The sequence below is a fragment of the Hypanus sabinus genome, chromosome 10 (assembly GCF_030144855.1).
Source record: "Hypanus sabinus isolate sHypSab1 chromosome 10, sHypSab1.hap1, whole genome shotgun sequence".
NCBI lineage: Eukaryota > Metazoa > Chordata > Chondrichthyes > Myliobatiformes > Dasyatidae > Hypanus > Hypanus sabinus.
The window spans coordinates 78,208,069-78,232,164 of NC_082715.1; the positions used below are offsets into that span (position 1 = coordinate 78,208,069).

The 24,096-nt window shown below is 41.8% G+C and overlaps 2 protein-coding genes across 8 annotated transcripts in view; both read left to right on the forward strand.

Annotated features, from left to right (window-relative positions):
- Positions 1-15,393, forward strand: part of LOC132400789 (guanine nucleotide-binding protein G(I)/G(S)/G(O) subunit gamma-4) — a 31,992-nt gene extending 16,599 nt beyond the window's left edge. The window contains exon 4 of one of the 2 annotated variants that reach the window (XM_059982161.1): positions 8,444-15,393. In XM_059982161.1, coding sequence (XP_059838144.1) covers positions 8,444-8,572 — 129 coding nt within the window. In that variant the 3' untranslated portion in view covers positions 8,573-15,393. The remainder of the gene's footprint in view (positions 1-8,443) is intronic. The other variant, XM_059982160.1, reaches the window with a different exon arrangement.
- Positions 15,394-17,359: 1,966 nt separating this feature from the next.
- Positions 17,360-24,096, forward strand: part of b3galnt2 (beta-1,3-N-acetylgalactosaminyltransferase 2) — a 55,823-nt gene continuing 49,086 nt past the window's right edge. For 2 of the 6 annotated variants that reach the window (XR_009514365.1, XM_059982168.1), the window contains exons 1-3: positions 17,360-17,858; positions 21,201-21,318; positions 22,587-22,687. Coding sequence is in view for 5 of the 6 variants with exons in the window: in XM_059982168.1 (XP_059838151.1) it covers positions 17,750-17,858; positions 21,201-21,318; positions 22,587-22,687 (328 nt within the window). In the remaining variant the exon portion in view is untranslated. Of the gene's footprint in view, positions 17,859-18,029; positions 18,175-21,200; positions 21,319-22,586; positions 22,688-24,096 lie in introns of those variants that run through there. The other 4 variants (XM_059982167.1, XM_059982165.1, XM_059982164.1 and 1 more) reach the window with 3 other exon arrangements.

Below are 24,096 nucleotides of genomic sequence, written 5' to 3' on the forward strand. Positions count from 1 at the left end.
TGATGCACCTGTCACTGTGAATGTCCTGACTAGTGGGAAGTAGAGTTGGGCCGTGTGACTCATTGGGTCTTCTCCGCAGACTCATGGGTGTCGGACTTGTACTATCTCTGCCCATCAAAAACACCACCCAGTAAAAATCAAAATGCTTTTCTTTCCCCTTTTCTAGTAGTTTAACAATTAGGAAGCAAGATGTTGGAAGATAACGGAGAAGAACACGCTTTTTATTATAACTATGATTTTGTTCCTGGTTTTCAGTGTCTAGGAGATTCATCTTTAACTTCAGGACATTGCAAGGCAATCCTGAGGGACTGTCAAGCCAATATGAAAAGTAAATCTGACAGCCATGTAGGGCGGGAAGAACAGGAGCACCAGTGAATCACAGGGTTCTTTCCATCTTGTTTGGATGGTAACGACACAGCATTTAATGATATATTATTCATTATTCTCTATTCCACATCAGGCTGTAGCTCCATGCAGACATCTTAATATAATGGTACACCCACAAGGCAATTGAGCATGGTGAGAAAATAATCACAGCCAAGTTTCAGAACTCCTCATTAACTCTGCCTGGCTATTTAAAAAAGTCTTTAACAGAGACAAGAACAGTTAAATAACAAGATTTTACAGGTGGCTTCCTGGCTTTGAGATGTTGAAATTCTCCTTAAAAGGCAGCAAACAAATTAATTAGCCCCTTTCACACCGCCAGAAATTGTCAGTGCTTGCAATGGTCTTTTTAGTCAAATTGTGTGACACCCCCAGGGTGATCTGCTCCCATTATGAGCTGACACATTGTTATTATCGTTTGACAGTGGTACCGGGAACAGGATGGTTGAAAAAAATAGGAGCTTCAAACATGCAGCATGGAGAGCTGCAGCCACTCAGGAAAACAAGTGATCAGGATGGCTTCAGCAAGGGTTTTCTGCTTCCAGGATAATTACACAGCACTCCTAGGGATTCACACGGGCTTTGTATCTGTAGTCCTGTTGTTCTTCCTGATTAGAGAGTCACTGGCCCAGCATCAGGAAATTGCACTTGTTATGCCGTACATTTTTTTCGAAATCCTTGTTTTCTTGAGGCATGACTAATGTGAATGGACGCCCATCCAGCATTTCATACATCGTTTGAAAGAATTAACCTTCTCCCCCTTAGACTGCAGGACATTACACTGTGTGTGTCCAGGACAAAGAAGCAGGCAGGAAAAATCATTCCATATGTTACCCACCCTGCAAACTGCCTTTCCAAAAGCCCCCTTCTGGAAAGTGGAAGAGGGCTATTAAAACGAAAACTTCATGCCATCTTAAAAGTTTCTTCCCCAGGGCAGTTAATCTGATCAAACAATCTGTTAGCCCCCCACCTCCATTACCTCAGTCCCTGCACTGCACTCTAAACGCTTCACACCGTTTTTATGATGCTGCTTATATGGTAAATACATGCAGTCATGCTCATTTTATTCCATATCTGTCCTTTAATCTCTAACTATTGTTATATAATCCTTCATTACATATAATTGCTGAATGTTCTTGATTTTTTTTTGTTGCATGTTGTGCCCTGACCAACACACCACAATAAATTCCTAATACATGTAGATATATATGGGTCAAAACATTTGATTATTTCTCCTTGGTTACACTGAGAGTTACTGCAATGATTTACCCAGAGGCATTACTTCTAAACTTCACAAATTTAAATTTTTAATTTTCTGCTGTGTAACTCTCTATATTTCTACAAACCTCTCTCCCTGTAATCTCTTGCACCCCTCCCTCTCTCTAGAAACCCTACAGCTCAATAACACCAATGCCAGTTCTTCAGTCCAAACTGTCCAAGATCTGTTTTTCTCCAGTCCTAGCCTTGCACACAGACCCAGCTTCCTTTGCTCCACCTTTGGTAGCCATGCTCTGAGTTGCCAAGACTACAAGCTTTGTAATTTCCCACCCTCAGAATTCCTGCTTTTCTTCCTTCCTTCAATGTGTTATAACCTCCTTGATAAAAGTATTAGCTCATTACTCCCAAGTTATATGATTTTATCACATTCTGTTCATGATAAAGCTCCCAAGGGTGTTTTTTACTGGGTTAAAGGCACACTAGAAGTGCAAGTTGTTTATTCAGCACAGTGTTTTTGAATTTGGAAAAAGGGAAATAAAATCAATGTAATGTGTTAACTGCTAAAATAGCTGGTCTTTGTGCTTGAATCAGTTTCCTAAATTTGGATTTAAAAACAAAAATGAAACTGTGGGTTGATGGAATCTGAAAGAACAAAAGTATCCATTATGCCTACCCTGACTGTCATGTTTGGCAATTTTTCTAAGTGGCCTTTTTGGTTTTTATGGTTGTACACAAACATCTGTTAAATCATGAGATGAGAAGTTATCTGCAATAGTGAGGGAAAGAGTCATACACTAGAGGATTATACACTGAGAGGTGACCTGATAGAAGTGTACAAGATGATGAGAGGCATTGATTATATGGATAGTCAGAGGCTTTTCTCCAGGGCTGAAATGGCTAGCACGAGAGGGCACTGTTTTAAGGTGCTTGGAAGTAGGTACACAGGAGATGTCAGGGGTTAAGTTTTTTTACGTAGAGAGTGGTGAGTGCGTGGAATGGGCTGCTGGTGACGGTGGTGGAAGTGGATACGATAGGGTCTTTTAAGAGACCCCTGGATAGGTATATGGAGCTTAGAAAAATAAAGGGCTGTGGGTAATCCTAGGTAATCTCCAAGGTAAGGACATGTTCAGCACAGCTTTGTGGGCTGAAAGGTCTGTATTGTGCTATAAGTTTTCTATGTTCCTATGTTCTATAATTCTTCAAAAGAGCTATCTGATTGAATTCCCCTTTCCCTGCTTGTTCTGTCACACTGTGCAAATTTCTTCCTGTATGTATTTATTTCCTTTTGAGTTTATTGTCAAATGCACAAATGCATTTGTGCTGAGGAGTAATGAAAAATTTACAGCAGCATTACAGGCACATAGCATTAGAAAAACAACATTCACAAGACAAACACAAATTATACTTTTTACCAGAAAAAACAATTAGAACAAAATAAAAGTCCATTGTAGAACATCGAAAATTTCAGCACAGGTTTAGCCTCTTCCACCCACAATGTTGTGCCAAACTAATTAAATGGCTAACTAAACCAATCTCTTCTGCCTACACAATTCTTCAATTTCCTGCATTTCCATGTGCCCTTCTAAGAGTGTCTTACACACCTCTATCACATTTGCCTCTACCACCATCTCTGGTTCCGTTGTACTGTTGTGGTCATCGATTATGACCCCTCCGTTCCCAGCCAGACCGTTCTTCAGTGGTAGGCTTGTCACCCAGGCGAGGGTGGACACACACACAAGCCCCACCGGCCTGGTTTCACACACTGTGAGCCTCTGACCGATTTCCCCGAATCGATCCTCCAAGCCCCCACCTTCCTGTGGGTGCACAACACTCATTCAGTGTCCAGTGGCGTGTCTGCCTGTGTCTCAGCAGACTCGTCTTTTATCCCCCCTGCCGGGGTACCAGCCATCCATCAACTGACCATGTTCATCAAACTGGCCACTCCCTCCTGTCTCAGCAGGCACCTGGCACCACTCTGCTGTGTCAGCAAGGATTCACACAAGCAGGCAAAGTGGCAAAGTCCTTGGAAGTAAAGTCAACAATCAGTGAAGAAGCCATAATTTTAAATCCTTGTGTCTCTCTCATTATCAGCATGTGCAGCATGGTGCCTCTCCTCCCTCTTTATCTCTCTCTCTCTCTCTCTCTCTCTCGTTAGCAGCATAGTTCACGGGGGGTCAACTCTGGACCCCATCTCCCCATGGTTTTCTCATCACACATAACAGACCCTATTGTATCTGCCTCCACCACCGTCACTGGCAGCCCATTCCAGTACGTACTCACCACCCTCTGGGTAAAAATAACTTAACCCTGACATCTCCTCAGTACCTACTTCCAAACACCTTAAAACTGTGCCTTCTTGTGCTAGCTATTACAGCCCTGGGAAAAAGCCTCTGACTAACCATATGATCAATGCCTCTCATCATCTTATACACGTCTATCAAGTTACCTCTCATCCTCCGTCGATCCAAGGAGAAAAGGCCAAGTTCAGTCAACCTATCCTCATAAGACATGCTCCCCAATCCAGGCAACATCCTTGTAAATCTCCTCTGCATCCCTTCTATGGTTTCTGCATCCTTCCAGTAGTGAGGCGACCTGAATTGAGCACAGTACTCCACGTGGGTTCTGACTAGGGTCCTATATAGCTGCAACATTACCTTTCAGCTGAACTCAGTCCCACAATTGATGAAGGCCAATGAACCGTATGCCTTCTTAACGATAGAGTCAACCTGCATAGCAGCTTTGCGTGTCCTCTGGACTCTGATCCTTCACACTGCCAAGAGTCTTATCATTAAAACTATATTCTGCCATCAGCCATCATATTTGGCCTACCAAAATGAACCACCTCGCACTTATCTGTGTTGAACTCCATCTGCCATTTCTCACAACACACAAAATGCTGGTGGAACACAGCAGGCCAGGCAGCATCTATAAGGAGAAGCACTGTCGACATTTTGGGCCGAGACCCTTCATCAGGACTAACTGAAAGGAGAGATACTAAGAGATTTGAAAGTAGCAGGGGGAGGGGGAAATGTGAAATGATAGGAGAAGACCGGAGGGGGTGGGATGAAGCTAAGAGCTGGAAAGGTGATTGGCAAAAGTGATACAGAGCTGGAGAATGGAAAGGATCATGGGACGGGAGGCCTTGGGAGAAAGAAAGGGGGAGGGGAGCACCAGAGGGAGATGGAGAACAGGCAGGGTGATGGGCAGAGAGAGAGAAAAAAAACAAATAACTAAATATATCAGGGATGGGGTAAGAAGGGGAGGAGGGGCATTAACGGAAGTTAGAGAAGTCAATGTTCATGCCATCAGGTTGGAGGCTACCTAGCCGGTATATAAGGTGTTGTTCCTCCAACCTGAGTTTGGATTCATCTTGACAGTAGAGGAGGCCATGGATAGACATAGCAGAATGGGAACGGGATGTGGGATAAAAATGTGTGGCCACTGGGAGATCCTGCTTTCTCGGGTGGACTGAGCGTAGGTGTTCAGCGAAACAATCTCCCAGTCTGCGTCGGGTCTCGCCAATATATAAAGGGCCACGCCGGGAGCACCGGACGCAGTATACCACACCAGCCGACTCACAGGTGAAGTGTCACCTCACCTGGAAGAACTGTCTGGGGCCCTGAATGGTGGTGAGGGAGGAAGTGTAAGGGCAGGTGTAGCACTTGTTCCGCTTACAAGGGTAAGTGCCAGGAGGGAGATCGGTGGGAAGGAATGGGGGGGGGGACGAGTGGACAAGGGAGTCGCGTAGGGAGCGATCCCTGCGGAAAGCAGAAAGTGGGGGGAGAGAAAGATGTGCTTGGTAGTGGGATCCTGTTGGAGGTGGCGGAAGTTACGGAGAATTATACATTGGACCTGGAGGCTGGTGGGATGGTAGGTGAGGACAAGGGGAACCCTATCCCAAGGGGGTGGCGGGTGGATGGGGTGAGGGCAGATGTGCGGAAAATGGGAGAGATGCGTTTGAGAGCAGAGTTGATGGTGGAAGAAGGGAAGCCCCTTTATTTAAAAAAGGAAGACATCTCCTTCATCCTGGAATGAAAAGCCTCATCCTGAGAGCAGATGCAGTGGAGACAGAGGAATTGTGAGAAGGGGATAGCATTTTTGCAAGAGACAGGGTGGGAAGAGGAATAGTCCAGGTAGCTGTGAGAGTGTGTCGGCTTATAGTAGATATCAGTAGATAAGCTGTCTCCAGAGATGGAGACAGAAAGATTAAGAAAGGGGAGGGAGGTGTTGGAAATGGACCAGTTAAATTTGAGGGCAGGGTGAAAGTTGGAGGCAAAGTTAATGATGTCAACGAGCTCAGCATGCGTGCAGGAGGCAGCGCCAAGGCAGTTGTCGATGTAGTGAAGGAAAAGAGGGGGACGGATACCCGTTTAAGAGTTGGAACATGGACTGTTCCACAAAGCCAACAAAAAGGCAGGCACAACTGGGACCCATGCGGGTACTATTTCTCAGCCCAGCTTTGCATCCTATCGATGTCCTGCTGTAACCTCTGACAGCCCTCCACACTATCCACAACACCTCCAACTTACTAACCCATCCCTCCACTTCTTCATCCAGATCATTTTTTAAAAAGCATGAAGAGTAGAGTACCCAGAACAGATCCTGAGGCACCCCACTGGTGACTGACCTCCATGTCTACAACCACTCTTTGCCTTCTGTGGGAAGCCAGTTCTGGATCCACAAAGCAATGTCCCCTTGGATCCCATGCCTCCTTACTTTCTCAATAAGCCTTGCATGGGGTACCTTATCAAATGTTATGCTGAAATCCATATACACTACATCTACTGCTCTTCCTTCATCAATATCTTTAGTCACATCCTCAACAAATTCAATCAGGCTCCTAAGGCACGACCTGCCTTTGACAAAACCATGTTGACTATTCCTAATCATATTATGCTTCTCCAAATGTTCATAAATCCTGCCTCTCAGGATCTTCTCCATCAACTTACCAAACACTGAAGTAAGACTCACTGGTCTATAATTTCCTGGGCTATCTCTACTCCCTTTCTTGAATAAGGGAACAACACCCGCAACCCTCCAATCCTCCAGAACCTCTCCCATCCTCATTGATGATGCAAAGATCATCGCTTCCCACAGTAGCCTGGGTACGTCCTGTCCAGTCCTGGTGACTTATCCAACTTGATGCTTTCCAAAAGCTCCAGCACATCCTTTTTCTTAATATCTACATGCTCAAGCTTTTCAGTTTAGGTCATCTATATGTATATCACCAGTACAGATCGCTACAGGCACAGCCAAAATAAGACCCATTGACCACTAGCCTCTGTCTTCTATGGACAAGCTAATTTTGAGTTCAAATGGCAAATCACCATGAATCCCATTTGTCGTAAGTTACCATGAGAAACCTTGTCAGACACCTTACTAAAATCCATGTAGATAATGTCCATAGCTCTACCTTCATCTCCTACTCAGTCAAGTTAGTAAGACACAAGTTGCCCTGCACAAAGTCACATTGATTGTTCCTAATTAGGCCTTGCTTCTCCAAAGACTTGTAAATCTTATCGCTAAGAATCCTCTCCAGAAGCTTCCCTGCCACTGGTATGAAATTCAGCAATTCCAGGATTATATTGTTTCCCCTCTTGAATAACAGAACAACTCAACCACTTGTCAGTCCTCTGGGAACTCACCTGTAGCTAGAGATTTTGGTCAAGGCCTCAGCAATCGTAGCTCTTGTCTCTCTTATATGATATAAACCTGGGATATATTCCATCAGGTCCTGAGGACTTACTTTAATCCAACACCATTACTTTCTTTATCTTAAAACGTCCTGGCATATTAGCACACTGATCTCACTTTCCTCCACATCCTTCCTTGGTAAATGCCAATGCAAAGTACTCATTTACGACTTTGCTCACATCCTCTGCCTCCAAGCATACATTCCCTGCTTTATCTTAGACCAGTCCTGCTCTCTCCCAGGTTATCCTCTCTTTCTCAATGTTTATATAGCTTGCCAGGACCTTAAGGACCCTGCTTTATTTTAGTTTCCTAAACCTCATATACAGTACGTTTTCCTTTCCTTCATGATCAAATTCACCACCCTTCTCAGTATCCAAGGCCCCCTTACCTTGCCACCCTTGTCCTTCCTTCTTACTGGAACATATTTACCTTGTGCAGTTGGTCTTTAAACACACTCCACATGTTAAACACATGTGCATAAGATATAGGAGCAGAGTTTGCCATTTGCCCCATTGGGCCTGCTCCACATATCAGAGTGGATTTGCCCAAAATCAGCTGTTTCCAATTACTTCTCCCTAGTTCCTGCCTATTACTCTTGTAATTTGCTGTGCTCCAGTTTAATACTCTTCCACAAGCTCCATACTTACTGTTATCTGGGGGACAAAGTCATAGGTGTCTTGCAGTAATTAAATGTTAGATTTCTTGCAAATCATATTAACATTTTGAAAACATCAGTCTTTAATCTTTCCCCACCAAAGTTGCAAGGGACCATGTTTGTGGACATGATCATCTTAATTTAATTCTACCTTTATTTAATTATTAATTTGTAGTGATACTGCAGAGTAACCAGCCCCTCCAGCCCGAGCTCACAACACCCAATTACACCCATCTGATTAATTAACCTACTAACCCGCCTTTGGATTTGGAAGGAAACTGAAGCACCCAGAGGAAACCCACACAGTCACAGGAAAACAAAGAAACCCCTTACAGACAGCAGCGGATTTGAACCCATGTCACTGGTGCTGTGATAGGATTACCCTAACTGTGCCGCCCCAATTCTAGATGCATTAAAGTGAATTTACTTTTCTCCAGGAACATGTTGGGTAGCGTTGAAACTAATCACACTCTTTTCTCTGGTACATTGTAGGTTTCAAAGGCATCAGCTGACCTGATGGCTTACTGCGATGCTCACCTCAGGGATGACCCACTCATTGCCCCACTGCCTGCTTCAGAGAACCCCTTCAGGGAGAAGAAGTTCTTCTGTGTCATCCTCTGACAACATCCAAGAAAGAGGGCTGAGAGGTGGGGTATACTATGTCCAAACAGAAGACTGGTTGTTAGGAGTCACATGTGCATGCTGTAATCACTGCACCTATTTAGAGGAATAACCGTTACTAAGTGTTTTATGTTGATCATGATTTTGATGGCACAGTATTGTGTCAGTTACACAATCACAAGATAATTTTTTATGAATTTAGATGACTTTTTCTAACTAGATCCTTGTGTTTTGTATATTTAATATAAAATGTTAAAGCACAATTCATTGGTGGCAACAGGAAAGAGTGACTTTGCAGAGAAGTTAAGTATAATCATTCTATTTTTAATGACTATACATACCTAGTGAGAGAAACTGAATTTACCCAATCTCAACAGTACTGAAGTTCCATGTAAAGGGCCAAATACTAAGAAATGTTTATTGTGAAACTAACCTGAATAAGAAACAAAAATAACTTGTTTTTATAGAAAATTATCTTTTGCTGTCTCAATACAGATCTAACAATATCCTGATTGATCTGACAATAGTTTTGAATAGCTTCCTTATTTCGAAATTCAAAGTAAATTTATTAATTGACTTACATGTATATTACTGGGTACTATCTTGAGATTGATTTCCTATATCTAAAAACATTGCCAGGTTTAATAGCTTAATTGGTGATATTTTCAAACAGTTTGGGGCTTGAATCTATTTTCCAAGATCCCAGCTGTACTGAACATGGAACTTGCAGCACAGAAACAGTTGTATGTTGGTGCATATGCTGCACATGAGGTGTTTGCACTCATCTTCATCTCACCCTGTTAACAAACCCTTCTGTTGCTTTGTTGCTCCTTTTGAATGTGCTGATAGATGCCACATTTCACAATTTCCTGAGTGAATGGGAGAAGAAGAGGGAATTCCCTACTGGACTCACTAGTCACTTTCTTGTATTAATATCCTCAATATTTGGTCTCTACTGTAAGTAGAAACAACTTCCACGTTCTGAAAGACAGTCCTCTTTGCAGAAAACAGCAAGTTTTTCTCTGTATTTGAAGAGACTGCATACTTGAAGAATGAGAGCCATTTTTTGAATCAAGCAATCTTGAGCGAGGTTCCTTACATAATGGATTGTGGGCTATTTATTAAGTGAAGATTAGTGAGTTTGGGATATCCCCAAGTAGCAGAGTGCAGCAAAATTGCAATCAGCTAAATTGCTCTCCTTTATTTCAGAGAAATGATTTATGATGACTTCTGCCTATTCTTTTTTAAAGTACGTTGTGAAGGACATAGAATGGGAGCCTTGTGAAATGGGAAGTGAGGGTGTCATTGCCAATTAACTGGAATCTGGCAACTTGCACTCATTTCTCAATCATGGGATTCTAGGGCACCACTTACTATTGGACAGGCATTTTACTTACTCTCAAATGGTGGTTGTCCATTGTATCCAACAATGAAAGGAAACCTGTGTGGGAAAGTTTTTAGAGTGAAAAAGCTGCTGCATTGGGGCAGTTCCGCTTTCTCAACCTCAGAAGTTTGGGATTAGTGGTATGAAAAAGCAGCACAAATTGGAGTTAGTGTCTGACCATGACATCTTCTGTGCCTTGTCATGCCCTTTTGCTGTCCTTGGAATGTTAAATGTTGCAGTACCTCCATTCTGGCCGTTAGATCTCATCCGCCCAGTCCACCAGAGCTGACTTTGCATGCTGGGACAGGCATGTCCCTAATTCTCATTGGCTTTTAACATGGATTTAATTGGTTATTAAAATCTGAAATATATATTATAATTGATATTTAAATATGCAAATGATGGGATTCTGAGGTGCACCAAGTTTCTAATGGATCAATATTTGTAAAGAACTAGTCAAATTCTGTATAAAAATGGCAATTTTTTTGTTCAGACTTCAGAACAGGGTGATGACAGAGACTGTGCTGTTCCCCTTGTGCACAAGTTAATAAAATGTAATTGAGGAATTAATGCAGATTGTCAGAATCCAGTTAACTGGCAATGACGGGAAGCTTGGAAGCACAGAAATGGTGAACTCAGTACTCAGTCATCACAGTTTTAATCAATTAAAATATCTTCAATGTATATTTAACATGAAATACAATAATAAGAATTTAACATGAATGTGAGTTATTATGTTGATCAGAACATTATGGAGCAGTTCCTCCTAGGAAGGATGCTGGCAACTAAGATTGTTCATCATATAGGAGGTTTTCTGGACAGCTGAGTGCAGTGCAAAGAATCGAAAATGCACCAAACACATTTCCAGATGAAATAACCACTCGACTGATTTTGTGTGGTGGCTGCTGTTGGTATCTGCAAAATCCCCTGAACTGAGGAGACATTAGAATCATTTATCACATCCATACAATGGATGTTCAAGAGTACAGCTTTGCAAACTTCAGCTAAACACACAGGAAAGCAGGTTTTGTTACTTACCACAAAAAAAGCCATTTATGTTTCCAAAGCTGAACAGAAAGAGGTTGCATTCTTGATGCTATAAACACAATGGAGAAGGCAAAGATTCAAGATTGTTGATTGTCATTCTTCAGCACACTAGTTTAAAGGAAGACAAAATGATTGTTCATTGACAAAAATAATTGCTGTATCATAATCCCGAACTAGATCTTGGATGGGTAAGAACGGATTAGGATAAGTAACAAAAGTTTGTCAATAGGTTTCAAAGTGAGTCATGAATGAAGAAAGACAGTTGAAGGAATTCCAGAGTTCCGAATTTACAGGGCTCTGGAGATCAGCTTAAAACAAGAAGTTGAAGGCAAGGCTTTACACTGAAAGTGATAACCAGCTGGAAATGGGTCAGAGTCAGGATCTGGTCAGCTAAGGAATATAGACAGGCTGGTATTTAGCAGGCAGAAGTGTAAAAGCCCATGAGACTGCCTTCAACAGAACTGGTCTTGTGATGTTGGTTTCATCTAAAATGAATAGGAGTACATCAAACGTATGATAATAGCCAAAAATGTACATCTTTCAATTCAGCACAATTGCACTGTAAATCTGAATGTCAAATATAAATTGATTAAAAATTAATTCCAGTATTTAACTTTTGATGTGGTGATTGTGCACTCTGGGTAACCATGTTTCCAAGTTCAGCACTTAGTAATCCTCACATAATAAAAAAAATCAATCAACATTGGTTCCCCCTCCCTTTGATTTATTTCCATTTTATTTTACCTTATTTCTTTTAACTTCTTAAATGTTTTTGAAAATATGCTAAAGGGGAAATGTAGTTTGCCACAGCTATCAGATGTTCCCATAATAAGGGAGAGATCATTTATCAATCATGTCATGTTACTTTGCTTTTCATGTTCAAAACTAGAGGCAGACTTGGAACAAGCATCTTGGTACAAAGAGTTTTTTGAATGAAAAAAAAACAAAATGTCAATAAATAGTTGCCAACTTTCCAGGATTGCCCTGGAGTCTCCAGGAGTAAAAGGTTAATCCCTTCAACAGCGCCAGTGAACAATATCCAGGGGGAAAAGAATTGCAGTCCATTGAAAAAAAATTTAAAAAGAAAATTATGGAAACTCATTAGTTTTAAAAGTATTAGAGATGGCGGGGGTTAGATTGCTTGCAAGGATGAGACAGTTATAGGTAGATATTCTGTGAATTTTTCAGGAGTAAGTCTGACTATAGTTGGTAAGCCCTCGTAGCAAAAACCTTGCAATGTGTAGGCATTAATGTTTTGTTCATGTTTGAGGGGAGAAAAACAACTACCTTAATATCATTCTTTAACTACTTGTAGAAAACAATTTTAACTAATGACTTTCTAGAAAGGGGGGATATCTTTAGTTTATCAAGGTTTCTTGATCACAAGGTTCTCACAGATGCAGAAGGTAAGTTGGCTGTGTACCCCTTTGTTCTGATTCATTAATAAATGATTCCATGCCTTTCGCTCATTAGTCATTCCCTGTCCTAAGCACTGTATACAGAATAATTTTCAGAGATCTGTCCTAAAATTGTTCTAATAGAGCTACCACCCTATGGTCCCACTTCCTTCAGTTTATACTTTCCATTCTATTAACAATTGTGTACCTCTGTATGGGCTCACAACTCAGGTGCCATTCTTCCAGGCTGAATGACACAATATTTCTCATGTTTATTCATATCTCTGATATATTCTTTAATAATTTTAGTTTTATGCAGTTATGGGGAGAATATACTAACATGTCCTTAACAGACTGTGGCAAGAATTGAATCTGGGCTTCTGTAAGAGAGCATTACACTAACACTATGATCCAGTGCTGCTCCTACACTACCACATCAGAATTAGTCTCCTGGCCTTTCCCTACACATTTGAATTCATGAATGTACTTGGTTACCAAAAATGTGGTCTGTTTAGGAGTACAGTCAGCCCTTCTTATCCGCGGATTCCACATGCACAGATTCAACCAACCGCGTATTGGGAAAACCTGGAAGTTCTTTCTCCGGCACTCGTTGTTTGAGCATGTACAGACTATTTTTTCTTGTCATTTTTCCCTAAACAATACAACTATTTACATAGCATTTACATTGTATTAAGTATTATAAGTAATCTAGAAATGACTTAAAAGTACAGGCAGTCGGAACAGGTACATCCGATATTATTTAGTGACCATTAGTCAAACATTTTTCTTAGTATATAGTACATATTTTACCTTTCTATGCATATAAAACACTTAAGAAACATACGTATTTCAATAATTAAACCACTGCGTTGCTTAGTAATAATTGTAGCTTTCATCGGGGGCAGGACCTTTCACATGCTCTCATTAAAATTGTTCCGATTGTTGACCGACATAGCCTAACGCTTTTCCAATGACCAATGGCATTTCACTTCTTTCCGATCACTTTATTACTTCCACCTTATTTTCAATTGCGATCGTGATTATTTTCATGAACAGAAACCTTGCGGATTCAGAGCTGCGCCAGGTCCTAACGTCCACCGCATTGAACATGTTAAATAAAGTCCGGGGTTCCGCTGGGTCCTAAAGACAACCGCACTGAGCCAGGTTAAATAAGGGGCTTGAGCATCCGCATTTTTTGGTATCCGCAGGGGGTCCCGGAACCAATCCCCCGCCGATAAGGAGGGCTGACTATACTCTTTTCAGAAATGAAGATTGCATGTGAAATACCCATCTGCTGGGTGATCTTAACATCACATGAATGAGAAATGACTGAGATAATGCTAAAACTTCGCAAATTTCTCTTTTTAACAGTTTACCAGTAATTATGTATTAAAACAAGTGATAAAACATGTTAACACTTGCTTTAACATCCCAGACTATGTCATTACTCCTGTAGTATATTTAAAAATTAACTTTGAAATCTGTTAGATTTCAACTCAAAAAAACTAGGTTCAGTACATTTATAATGATATGTCATTTCATCCCTCATTATAAGAAATATTACTCATGGAAAGCACATTTATTTTCCTTTGCCAGTTTTCCCTCCCAGAGATACAGTAGCTGTCTGATACATCGCTCCTTGTAACAAACCTGTTGTAAGAACCATCAAAATATCTGTTCAAATTACTTGCTAATCATAGACACACAATTTGTATAGGAGTTCATACACTCAGTACGAGTATGGTTGGAATTAATGATGAGATCCACAAATGACTACGCGAAGGAGGGCTTAGCTTGATCATGATTGTGGCATTCCTACACCAAGGAGACATCAGACATTAGCGTGACACTATTTCAGATTGGGACATTGGAGTTCAGAGTTCAATTCTAGTGTCCTGTAAGAAAGTTTGTATGTTCTTCCCATGTGGGCGAGAGTTTCCTTTGGGTGCTCTAGTTTCCTCCCACACACTAAAGACAGTTAGTAACTGATCATTGTAAATTGTCCCGTGATTAGGCTAGGGTTAAATCGGTGGGTCGATGGGAGGGTCAAAGGCCTGTTCTGTGCTGTATCTATAAATTAATTAACTAATTAATCAATTGGTATTTCTGACAGACGAATATTTGCTTTTGGATTGGAAAATTAATGAATTGGCATCTTGATAGCAGAGATCAGAATTTTGGGAGATATAGGCAAAGGAGATAATATGCATCACATCCAAAAGATACAGCACAGTGCAGCAGAAATAGAGGGGGTTGAACTGGGGAGTGGAATCGAGCCCATATGGATAAGGATCAGAAAATGTAATCCCTAATCACAAGCAAAATGGGAATCCAGAGTAACACACACAAAATTCTGGAGGAGAAATAAACAGTCAACATCTTGGACTGAGACCCTTCATTAGAACCGCTAATGGGGAAGATGCCTGAATAAGAAGGTGGGAGGCGGGAGAACAAGCTGGCAGGTCAAATAGAAATGGACATTCAAAGTTAAGTCACTAACTTTGACAAAATATTGTAAATTAATTTGCTGCAATTGATCAAGTAAAACAAAATCTGGCATTGGGGTAAAACAACTTGCCGTGTTTTGCGATAATGCGTAGAAAGCCATGAGGAATGTGCTGAGTCTGCTGCCCTTTGTTTACTTTGAAAACTATTAAGAACACTCATATATGAAAGAACATTTTGAAGGAAAAAAATTCAAACTTTGTGTCAATCCTTGTGTCCTACTTCCTGGGAGAAAAGCACAAAGATTCTTCTTATGGTCTTTTAATTCTTTTCCAACACATGGCACTCACATGGGAAGCAACTGAAACTTGCTGCACCATTGCATGATAAAAATATTGTAATTCACCTCAACCTGTTAAGTTTAACATTGCATCTCCGAGAAATTTGAATGAAAATTAAGTCCAAACCTTAGTTTGTTACACTATGAGTCAGATACGCAAATTGATTGGTTATTGCCTGTTTGGTGATTAGTACAGATTATGAAGCAATTAAAGAGATATTCAGTTATCAAACATGTCTGGGGCTTATTTTTTCTTCTTTGTGAATGGAACATGCATTACACTCCTTTCCTAATACCAGATCACCTCAAAGCTCTTCACCCCAATGAAATACTTTTTATCTTGTAACTAAGAAGCTAGAGCATAGCTATAATGGCCGAACCCTATTTGAGCAGACCATGTGTGACAGGTTCAGCTTGGGTTGGATGTGCATTCTGATAAAAACAAATGAATTTGGATCAGGTCATGCAGTGCTGGCCCAACTATGTACTTTATCCAAGACAGCATTAACAGTCACAGTGCACTACAGCACAGAAACAGGCTCTTTGGCCCATCTAGTCCATGCTGAATTAGATTAGCCCCATTGACACCCACCTGGATCAAAGTCCTCAATACCCCTCCCATTCATGTATTATCCAAATTTCTCCCAAGTGTTTCAATTGAGCAGCATCCACCACTTGATTTAAAGGTGGATGCAGATAAACTGGGCACATTTAAGAGACGCTTAGGTACATGAATGAGTGTTGCTGTGTGGCCAAGTGGTTAAGGCGTTCGTCTAGTTATCTGAAGGTCGCTAATTTGAGCCTTGGCTGAGGCTGCGTGTGTGTCCCTGAGCAAGGCACTTAACCACACATTGTTCTGTGATGACACTGGTGCCAAGCTGTACGCATCCTAGTGCCCTTCCCTTGGACAACATTGGTGGCGTGGAGAGGGGAGACTTGCAGCTTGGGGAACTGCCGGTCTTTCATTTAAAAAAATCCTTGCCCAGGCTTGCGCCCTGGAAACTTTCCAAGGTCCAAATCCATGGTCTATCGAGACTAACGGAGACCTACACTACACAAGAATGAAAGAAAAATGGAAGGCTATGCGGGAGGGAAGGTTAGATTGATTTTGGAGTATGTTAAAAGTTCGGCATGACATCATGGGCTGAGGGGTCTGTACTGCTGTACTGTTTTATGTCCTTTCTTCAGTAGAACATTCGCATTTTTGAAATGCTTGAGAAATAATCAGCTCTAAAATAGCTGATGGCTGTGGAAAAGAATTTTGGTCCATAACTTGTTGAAAACAAAGGATTGAGAAACTATGGAGTACTAATAAGGTAAAAGAATTAAACCAAAACTCTCAGCAGAGAGAGGAGTAGACCATTCTCAGAGAATCCATTCCTACAAGGCAACAACTATGGATTTTATTCCATAACCACTATTTTATAAACTAATTAAGAATAATTATAAAGAATAAATATTCAAGTTTGCTAATGACTCCACTGTTTGAATGTCAAAACAAAGTTAGTGACAAATAAGCATATGGGGAGAGATTGAAAACTTGGCTGAGTGGTGCCACAATAACCTCTCACTCAATGTCAGGAAGACCAAGGAGTCGATTAATGACTTAAGGAGGAGGAAACAGGACATCCATGAGCCAGTCCTCATCGGCAGATCAAAGTTGGAGAGGGTCTCTACTACTCACTGCTGCCATCAGGAAGAAGGTACAGGAACCTCAGAACTCACACATCCAGCTTCAGGAACAGTTATTACTCCTCAAACATCAAGCTATTGAACCAAAGGTAATAACTTCACTTGCCCTATCATTGAAATGTTCCCACAACCTATGAACTCACTTTCAAGGACTCTTCATCTCACGTTCTTGATAGTTATTGCTTATTGATTTATTATTATTATTTCTTTTGTATTGTATTTACACTGTAGTCTTTTACACACCGATTGAACGCCCAAGTTTGTGCAATCTTTCAGTGATCTTATTATAGTAATTATTCTATTATGGATTTACTGAGTATGCCCCTGAGAAAATGAATCTCAGGGTTAGATGTGGTAACATATGTACAGTACTTTGATAATAAATTTACTTTGAACTTTGATTACTGAACGTTTATTTTTGCTTCATGTTGCGCCAAAACTACTAATACATGTAAATGTATATGGCGAATAAAGTTGATCCTTGAATTCAAGGGTAATCAAAATGTGTAAATAAATCAGGAGCTGTTGGAAAGTCTTCAATAAAATCAAAGAACGCTGGGAATTCTCAGGAGATCAGTCAGAGGAACAAAGTTAACGTCACGGCTCCGCAACACTGCAGCAATACTTTCCTTAGTTTTGTTTATGTTCAAACGTTTATTCATCTAAAATATTAAGTTAGCTTCCAGCATGTTTCCGAGATTTACAGTATAAAGAAACTACGACTCCCAGAACGCACCGCGCAGAACACGGCTGCGCACAACATGCAATAAGTAGGCCCCCTGCGCTATCAGTGGTAAGAGAAAGCAGTGACTGCACTGTCGGTGGACAACGGGCAAGTGGAGCCGTTGGAAACGGTGCTTATATGACAATCAATGCGGAGCGTGGCTGTGCTGGCGGCGACCTGTTTTTGTGCCCTCGCCATTACCGTTCACTTCGGCCTGCGGCTCGACTCCATGCGCGGCCACTTCTTCCAGTGGCGAGGTAATGGTGCATTTAACCGTCACTGAACCGCTCGTCGGGCGCCGGGGGTGGGGGTGGGGGGTGACGTCGTCTGCTGGTGGCTGGGGGAGGGGCGGAGAGTGACGTCACTACTCGCTGGAGGGGTTGCGTGACGTCAGCCCAATCAGCCCCGCCTCTCATCCGTCGGGGTGGTGATCCTTTCCTCCCTTGAGAACTTTCGCTCCATCTGCCGCTGTGGCAAGGATTTCCCTGTGCCTTCCCATGTGAATTCCACTTTCCATAACCACACAAGAGGTTCTGCAGATGATGGAAACCTTCAGCTGGAGGAACTCTGCAGGTCAGGCAGCATCCATGAAGGGAAATTAACACTTCGGGACAAGACCCTGAGATCATAGAACTATATAACACAGTATAAACCCTTCGGCCCACGGTGTTGTGCCAAACTTTTAACCTACTCCAAGACACCAGACTCAAAAATAGTTAACTTTCCCCAAGTAGTAAGGCTGCTTACACCTCCACCCACCCCATCACCACTATATAATTTCCTGCCAGTCACCTTATGTGCAGATGCTCCTGTGCCTAGTGTCATGTTATGGACATTGTTGTAATGTGAGTATTATTAAAAGTAAGTTAATACTAATCAGGAAGCTGTTGGTAGCAAGAGGCGGGATTCGGGGTTGGCGGGGTTTTATTTCCGCTCTTTTTATTCCCGGTATGCATTGTATATAGTTCCCCCACCCATGCCACACGAGGTACCTGGAAGCTTCTGTATTGTAAATATCATTTGCCGTCCCAGATAAAGATGCTCTTTTGACCATCAAGTTGTCGAATGGTCTTTTTGTAAAGTAGAAGTTACTTTAAATAAATTAAGTTACTTTAGATAAAATCAATCTACGTGTATAAATTATTTTCTGCATTCGTATTTATTGTGTTTTTTGTGCCATCTCGGATCTGGAGAAACAATTACTTCATTCTCCTTTACACTTGTGTACTGGAAATGACATTAAACAATCTTGGATTACTTTTGTGCTTAACTCCCACATTAACCTTTAATTATGCCCTCATTGCTGCCCTGGGAAAAAGACTGTCCATTCTATGCCTCTGATCATCCTATACACTTCTGTCACATCACCTCTCACCTTCCTTCACTCCAAGGAGAAAAGCCCTAGCTCACTCAGCCTTTCCTCATAAGACATCATCTTTAATCCAGGCAGCATCCTGCTCAATCTTCTGCACACCTTTGCTTAAGTTGTCACTTCTTTCCAGAAACTAGAACTGAACTCAGCACTCCATGTGTGGAGTACTCCAGAGTTTTGAAGAGCTGCAGCAATAATAAATCAGCCATGATGGAACACTCAATGGGCCAAATAGCCTAATTCTGCTCCTATCTCATGTTCTTCCAGCTCTTGAACTTAATCATCGTATTAACTTTGAGGGATCTATGGACATGGTCCCTAAGATCATTCTGTTCCTCCACACTGCTATAAATTCTGCAATTAACCCTGTGCTCTATCTTGAATTTTGACCTTCCACAGTGCATTACGTTACACTTTTGCAAATTGAACGTCATCTGTCACTTCTCAGCCCGTTCTACAATTTATCAATGTCCTTTTGTAATCTATGGCAACCTTCTACACTATCCACAACACCCCCAGCAGTTCATGCTGCCTGACCAGCTGAGTTCCTCCAGAATTGTGTGCTTTGCCATTCCCACACTGACATGCCTGTCCAGGGGCACTTGTACTGCCTCGTTGAGGCTAGGTGCAGAATGGAAGACCAACACCTCATATTCTGCCTTGGTAGTCTCCAAACTGACAGCATCAGCATCGATTCCTTTACCTTCCATCAGTTCTACCCACCCTTTCTTTGTTCCTTTACCCCTTCCCTCCCCTCACAACCTGCCCATCATCCACAACTTCCTCTCTCTGAGGCCCAATGTCTGTGAGAGCGCTTGACCAAGCCCCGGACTGCAGGTTGCAGGCCTGGAGATGGCCTGTTCTGGGTCCTGGCTTTGTGCTGTTCGGCTGAACATGGTAGGCATGCTATGAAATGTGTGGTGATGCTGCCCTAACACATCCTTGGATGTGTTGGTTGTTAATGCAACCAATGCATTTCACTGTATGTTTTGATGTGCACGTGATAAATCTGAAACTGAAGGTGGCAGCACTGATGGATAAGGCACATGCGATGCCCACCCTCATTAGATGGGCATAGAGTGCCAGGACAGGCATGTTATGGTACAGCTTGTAAAGCTTTAGTTATGTCACACTATAAGAAGGATGTGATAATAAATTTACTTCGAACTTTTGGATGTTTATAGGTTGACGGATAGATGGGTTTGGAGAAATGGAGGGGAGTTGAGACCACTGGCAGGGCGGGGTTGACAAGCCTGATGCTCCTGTTCCTATTCCCTTGTGTCCTTGTACATATGTAAGCCTTATCTGAGGATTGAAGCTCAGTGACTGAATTTGCAACATTTTTGGTCGTGAGTGGTGACAGTGAAGAGTTTTCTGTTTGTCATATTGAATAGCTTCATGCAAGTGGGAAGTTTATTGGAAGTGTGGTGCAACAGGGTGACAGGAAGGACTGAGGAGAAATGTTGAGAATTGTCCACCATCTCAGTCTGAGGACCACAGTTTTGCTTACTGTCAGTTTGTAGACATCTGCTGGACAAGAATTTGAGCACAGTCAAATTTTAGAAGGTTGCTCCATGTTCCTTCTCAGTTGAGGAAGTCAAAGGTGTTTGTGAGATCAAAAAATGGCCATGTTCCTTCCAGCATTTCTCTTGGAGACATTGTCTACTTTGCCTCCAGGTGGGTAGGATCCACACTGTGACTTGGGGAGCAGAAACGAGCTGGTTGAGAAGAACTTGACGATGACTTGCCCTATAGCAGACAGCAGGGATACCAAATTAGGAAGAGTTTGCACTGTTTAATATCTTACAGGAATGGTGCCTTTGAGATACCAAATCGAGGCGTAAAGATCCCTTGACACTATCAAAGAAGATGGGTGTATTCAAAGTTGTATGAGATCGTTGAACGCTCAATTCCTCAGTTACCTCATTGTGGTCCTTGTGTCTTATTGTCTACTTGTGATGTACTTCAACTGTAAATGTTACTGCTTCACTATATTCTGCATTCTGTTACTATTGTCCCTTTGTACTACCTCGATGTACTTACATTTTGAAGTGATAAGTATGGATGGTATGCAAAACAAAGTTTTTCACTGTACCTTGCTACATGTGACAATAATAAAGCAATTGCCAATTGGCCGTAGTGTTTTGTAATAAACTGCAGTCATGAAAGGTACAACACAATTGAAAATTGTTCTACTTTAACGAGATGCTGGCTTTCTTTATTGCAGAGTGGACAACAGACCAGTACGATCTTGTGATTGGGATACTGTCAGCTCGTCACCATCGTGACTTGCGGAATGCACTCCGGAAGACTTGGCTGGGCCACATACCAGAACTGAACCACCGGTGAGTGTGTTTGACCAAACACAGCAGTTTTCAAAAATAAAGAGATTAGATTAGCTTTATTTGGCACATGTACAGTGGAATGCATCGTTTTGCATCAACGAAGACTGAGGATGTGTTGAGAGCAGCCCACAAGTGTTCCCATGCCTCCAGCACCATCAAAGCATGTCCACCTCACTAATCCTAACCTGTCTGTCTTTGAAATGTGGGGGCCTGGAAGAAAGCCATATGGTCATGAGGGGAACGTACACACTCCTTACAGACGGAGGTGGGAATTCAAGTTCAAGTTTAATTGTCATTCAACCATACCTATGTAAACAGCTAAGCGAACCAAAGCACTGTACATACAGCTATACACAGCACATATAGTTATGATAGCACATACAGTCACAAAATAAAATTAGCACAAGTCCCTGAGTGGCATGGCCTGAAGATTGATATTGCATGGAATGTTGTCCTGGAGCCACGTTTCTGCAAGAACAAGTACAAAGCAGTTCCTTATCTCGCTCCAGTACAGATAAATGGATTAATCTAGGATTGGTGTGCCTGGATGGTAGGATGGTCACTGTGGATTCAGTGGGCTGAAGGGGCTGTTTCTTTGTTGTAGCTCTCTGTGACTCTGTGATACAGATGCTTTGATGGTGAAATGCTTCTTCTCAGTGTAACAGTCAAAAACTTACTCACAACTTGGGGGTGACACAGTAGCGTAACACTATTAACAGTGCTAGTGACCCGGCTTCAATTCGCTGCTATCAGTAAGGAGTTTATACGTTCTTTCTGTGACTGCATAAGTTTCCTCTGGGTGTTCCTGTTTCCTCCCATATCCCAAAGACATATGAGTTAGTAAGTTAATTGGTCACATGGATGTAATTAGGTGGCTTGGACTTGTTAGGCTGGAAGGGCCTGTTACTGTGCTGCATCTCTACAACCAATAAAATAGAAATAAATAAAATGTTTCCACTACAGACTGCAAGCCCATTGAAGACTGGGCTAATATCCACACAGTGATGACATCATGATGTTTATATGATGGGTTTTTACATTCTCACACTCCATGAAACATCTGTCCATTAACTAAATATATTTTGTGATTGCATCCAGATTATGGTTTGTTTCAAAGTCTCAACTCTGACACTGGCAGCTTGGGTTAGAAATTTTAATCAACTTTTGGGTCAATTGCTGTATCACCGCGAGTTATTCATTCTTGCTGTGGGCTCTTGATTACGGGTGCTGATGAAATTCAATTTCTTGTCTTTTTTTGTCTATGGCAGTGTCCTTGCAAAATTCATAATCGGTACTTATGGCTGTGACATACCCGATGAGGACCGGGAGGACCCTTACTCCTGTCAGCTGCTCAACTTTACAGACCCAGGTCAGGCCCACTGGATGCTGTTTACATCTACGTTTTCATGTACCTGACCAATAAAAGGCTTCCTGTGCACACGCAGCAAAAAAATCTAAATTGAAAGCTGAGAGAGTGTTTACATTTTATGTTGACATCCTTCCAGAAACAACTGGAGATGTAATCATGTTTTAAACAAATGCAGAGGCAGAGGAGGGTGAAGTCTAGACAGTTTAAAGAAAGAAATGTTGGTGGGACATGTAAAAGGACAAAAAGCATAGACTTTCATCAGCTCAGGAGATATTTCCTCCACTGTCCCAACCATCCACAGCCTGCTCCACCTCAGATCCACGGCCATAGTTGTCTTTAATGCCTCATTGTTTCAGTGTGTCTGGACCCTTTAGTTTGTTCCCATTTGCCAATTCTGTGAGGTTTGCTGCTTGACTTTACAATATGCAGGTTGTAGGAGCCGAGTATTTTATTGTCATCTGTATTGTATTTGTGTTGTGCATCCTCACTCTGGGTTAAGGTAATTTGTCACGTGGGTTTGGGCACAGGTTAGCGAGCGGTGTGTGGCATTGGGTGGTGTTTAAAAATAAATGAATATAGTCACCTGTTCACCTGTTAGGCAGCTTAGAGAGGGAGTGAGTAGGGAGCGCATATTTTTCGTTGACCATTTGTCCTGGTTTAAATTTGATCCAATTTTACATGAATGATGGAAGAGTTGAATGATTTTTTTGGTTGGTTTGTAACAAAGGATCAAATGTACAATTTTGAGTTGTATTTCAGTTAGTTGGAAGTGCGGTATACAGTGTGATGCTCCCTCACCTAGCCTCTTGAAGACTCGTAGTTTGTCTTCAAGTAGTCGCCACATTTTGTCAATGAAATATTTTTTATACCAAACGAACACCAGTGTATGGCAAAGCCATCAGCACGACTGCTTCACATATCATTTCACATTCTGGATGAAGAAGATTGTTTGGACCTTTTGATGGAAAAAGAATTCCAACACAAAGGAATGCAAAGAAAGGTCTGAGATGATTACCATCACAAAACTGAAAAGGTACGTAAGCAACATCAGCAACTGAAGCAGCAGACCTACCTTTGCCCTTGTGTTGTGATTCATGCTGTGGTATTTGTGGATTGAACACTGTTTGAGTGCACAGTGCTGTCTGTCCTTTGGGAACTGTTGCTCCCTCATTTGCTGTTTGCCTGATGATTCGTTGTTCTGTTTTACTGGAGTGCTCAAAGCCCTGGTTGTGTGGCTTGCAAAGATCACGAGTGCCAAAATATTGCCCTGCTTGCTGACATTTGAATTAGTTTGGTCGATGCACTGTGGAGGCACAGATTGTTGTTGCCTGTGTTGATTGAACAGAGTATCGCTGGTGCATTTCGTGAATGAGTGGATCAAAGGATGGGACTGACATCAGTGGCTCTGA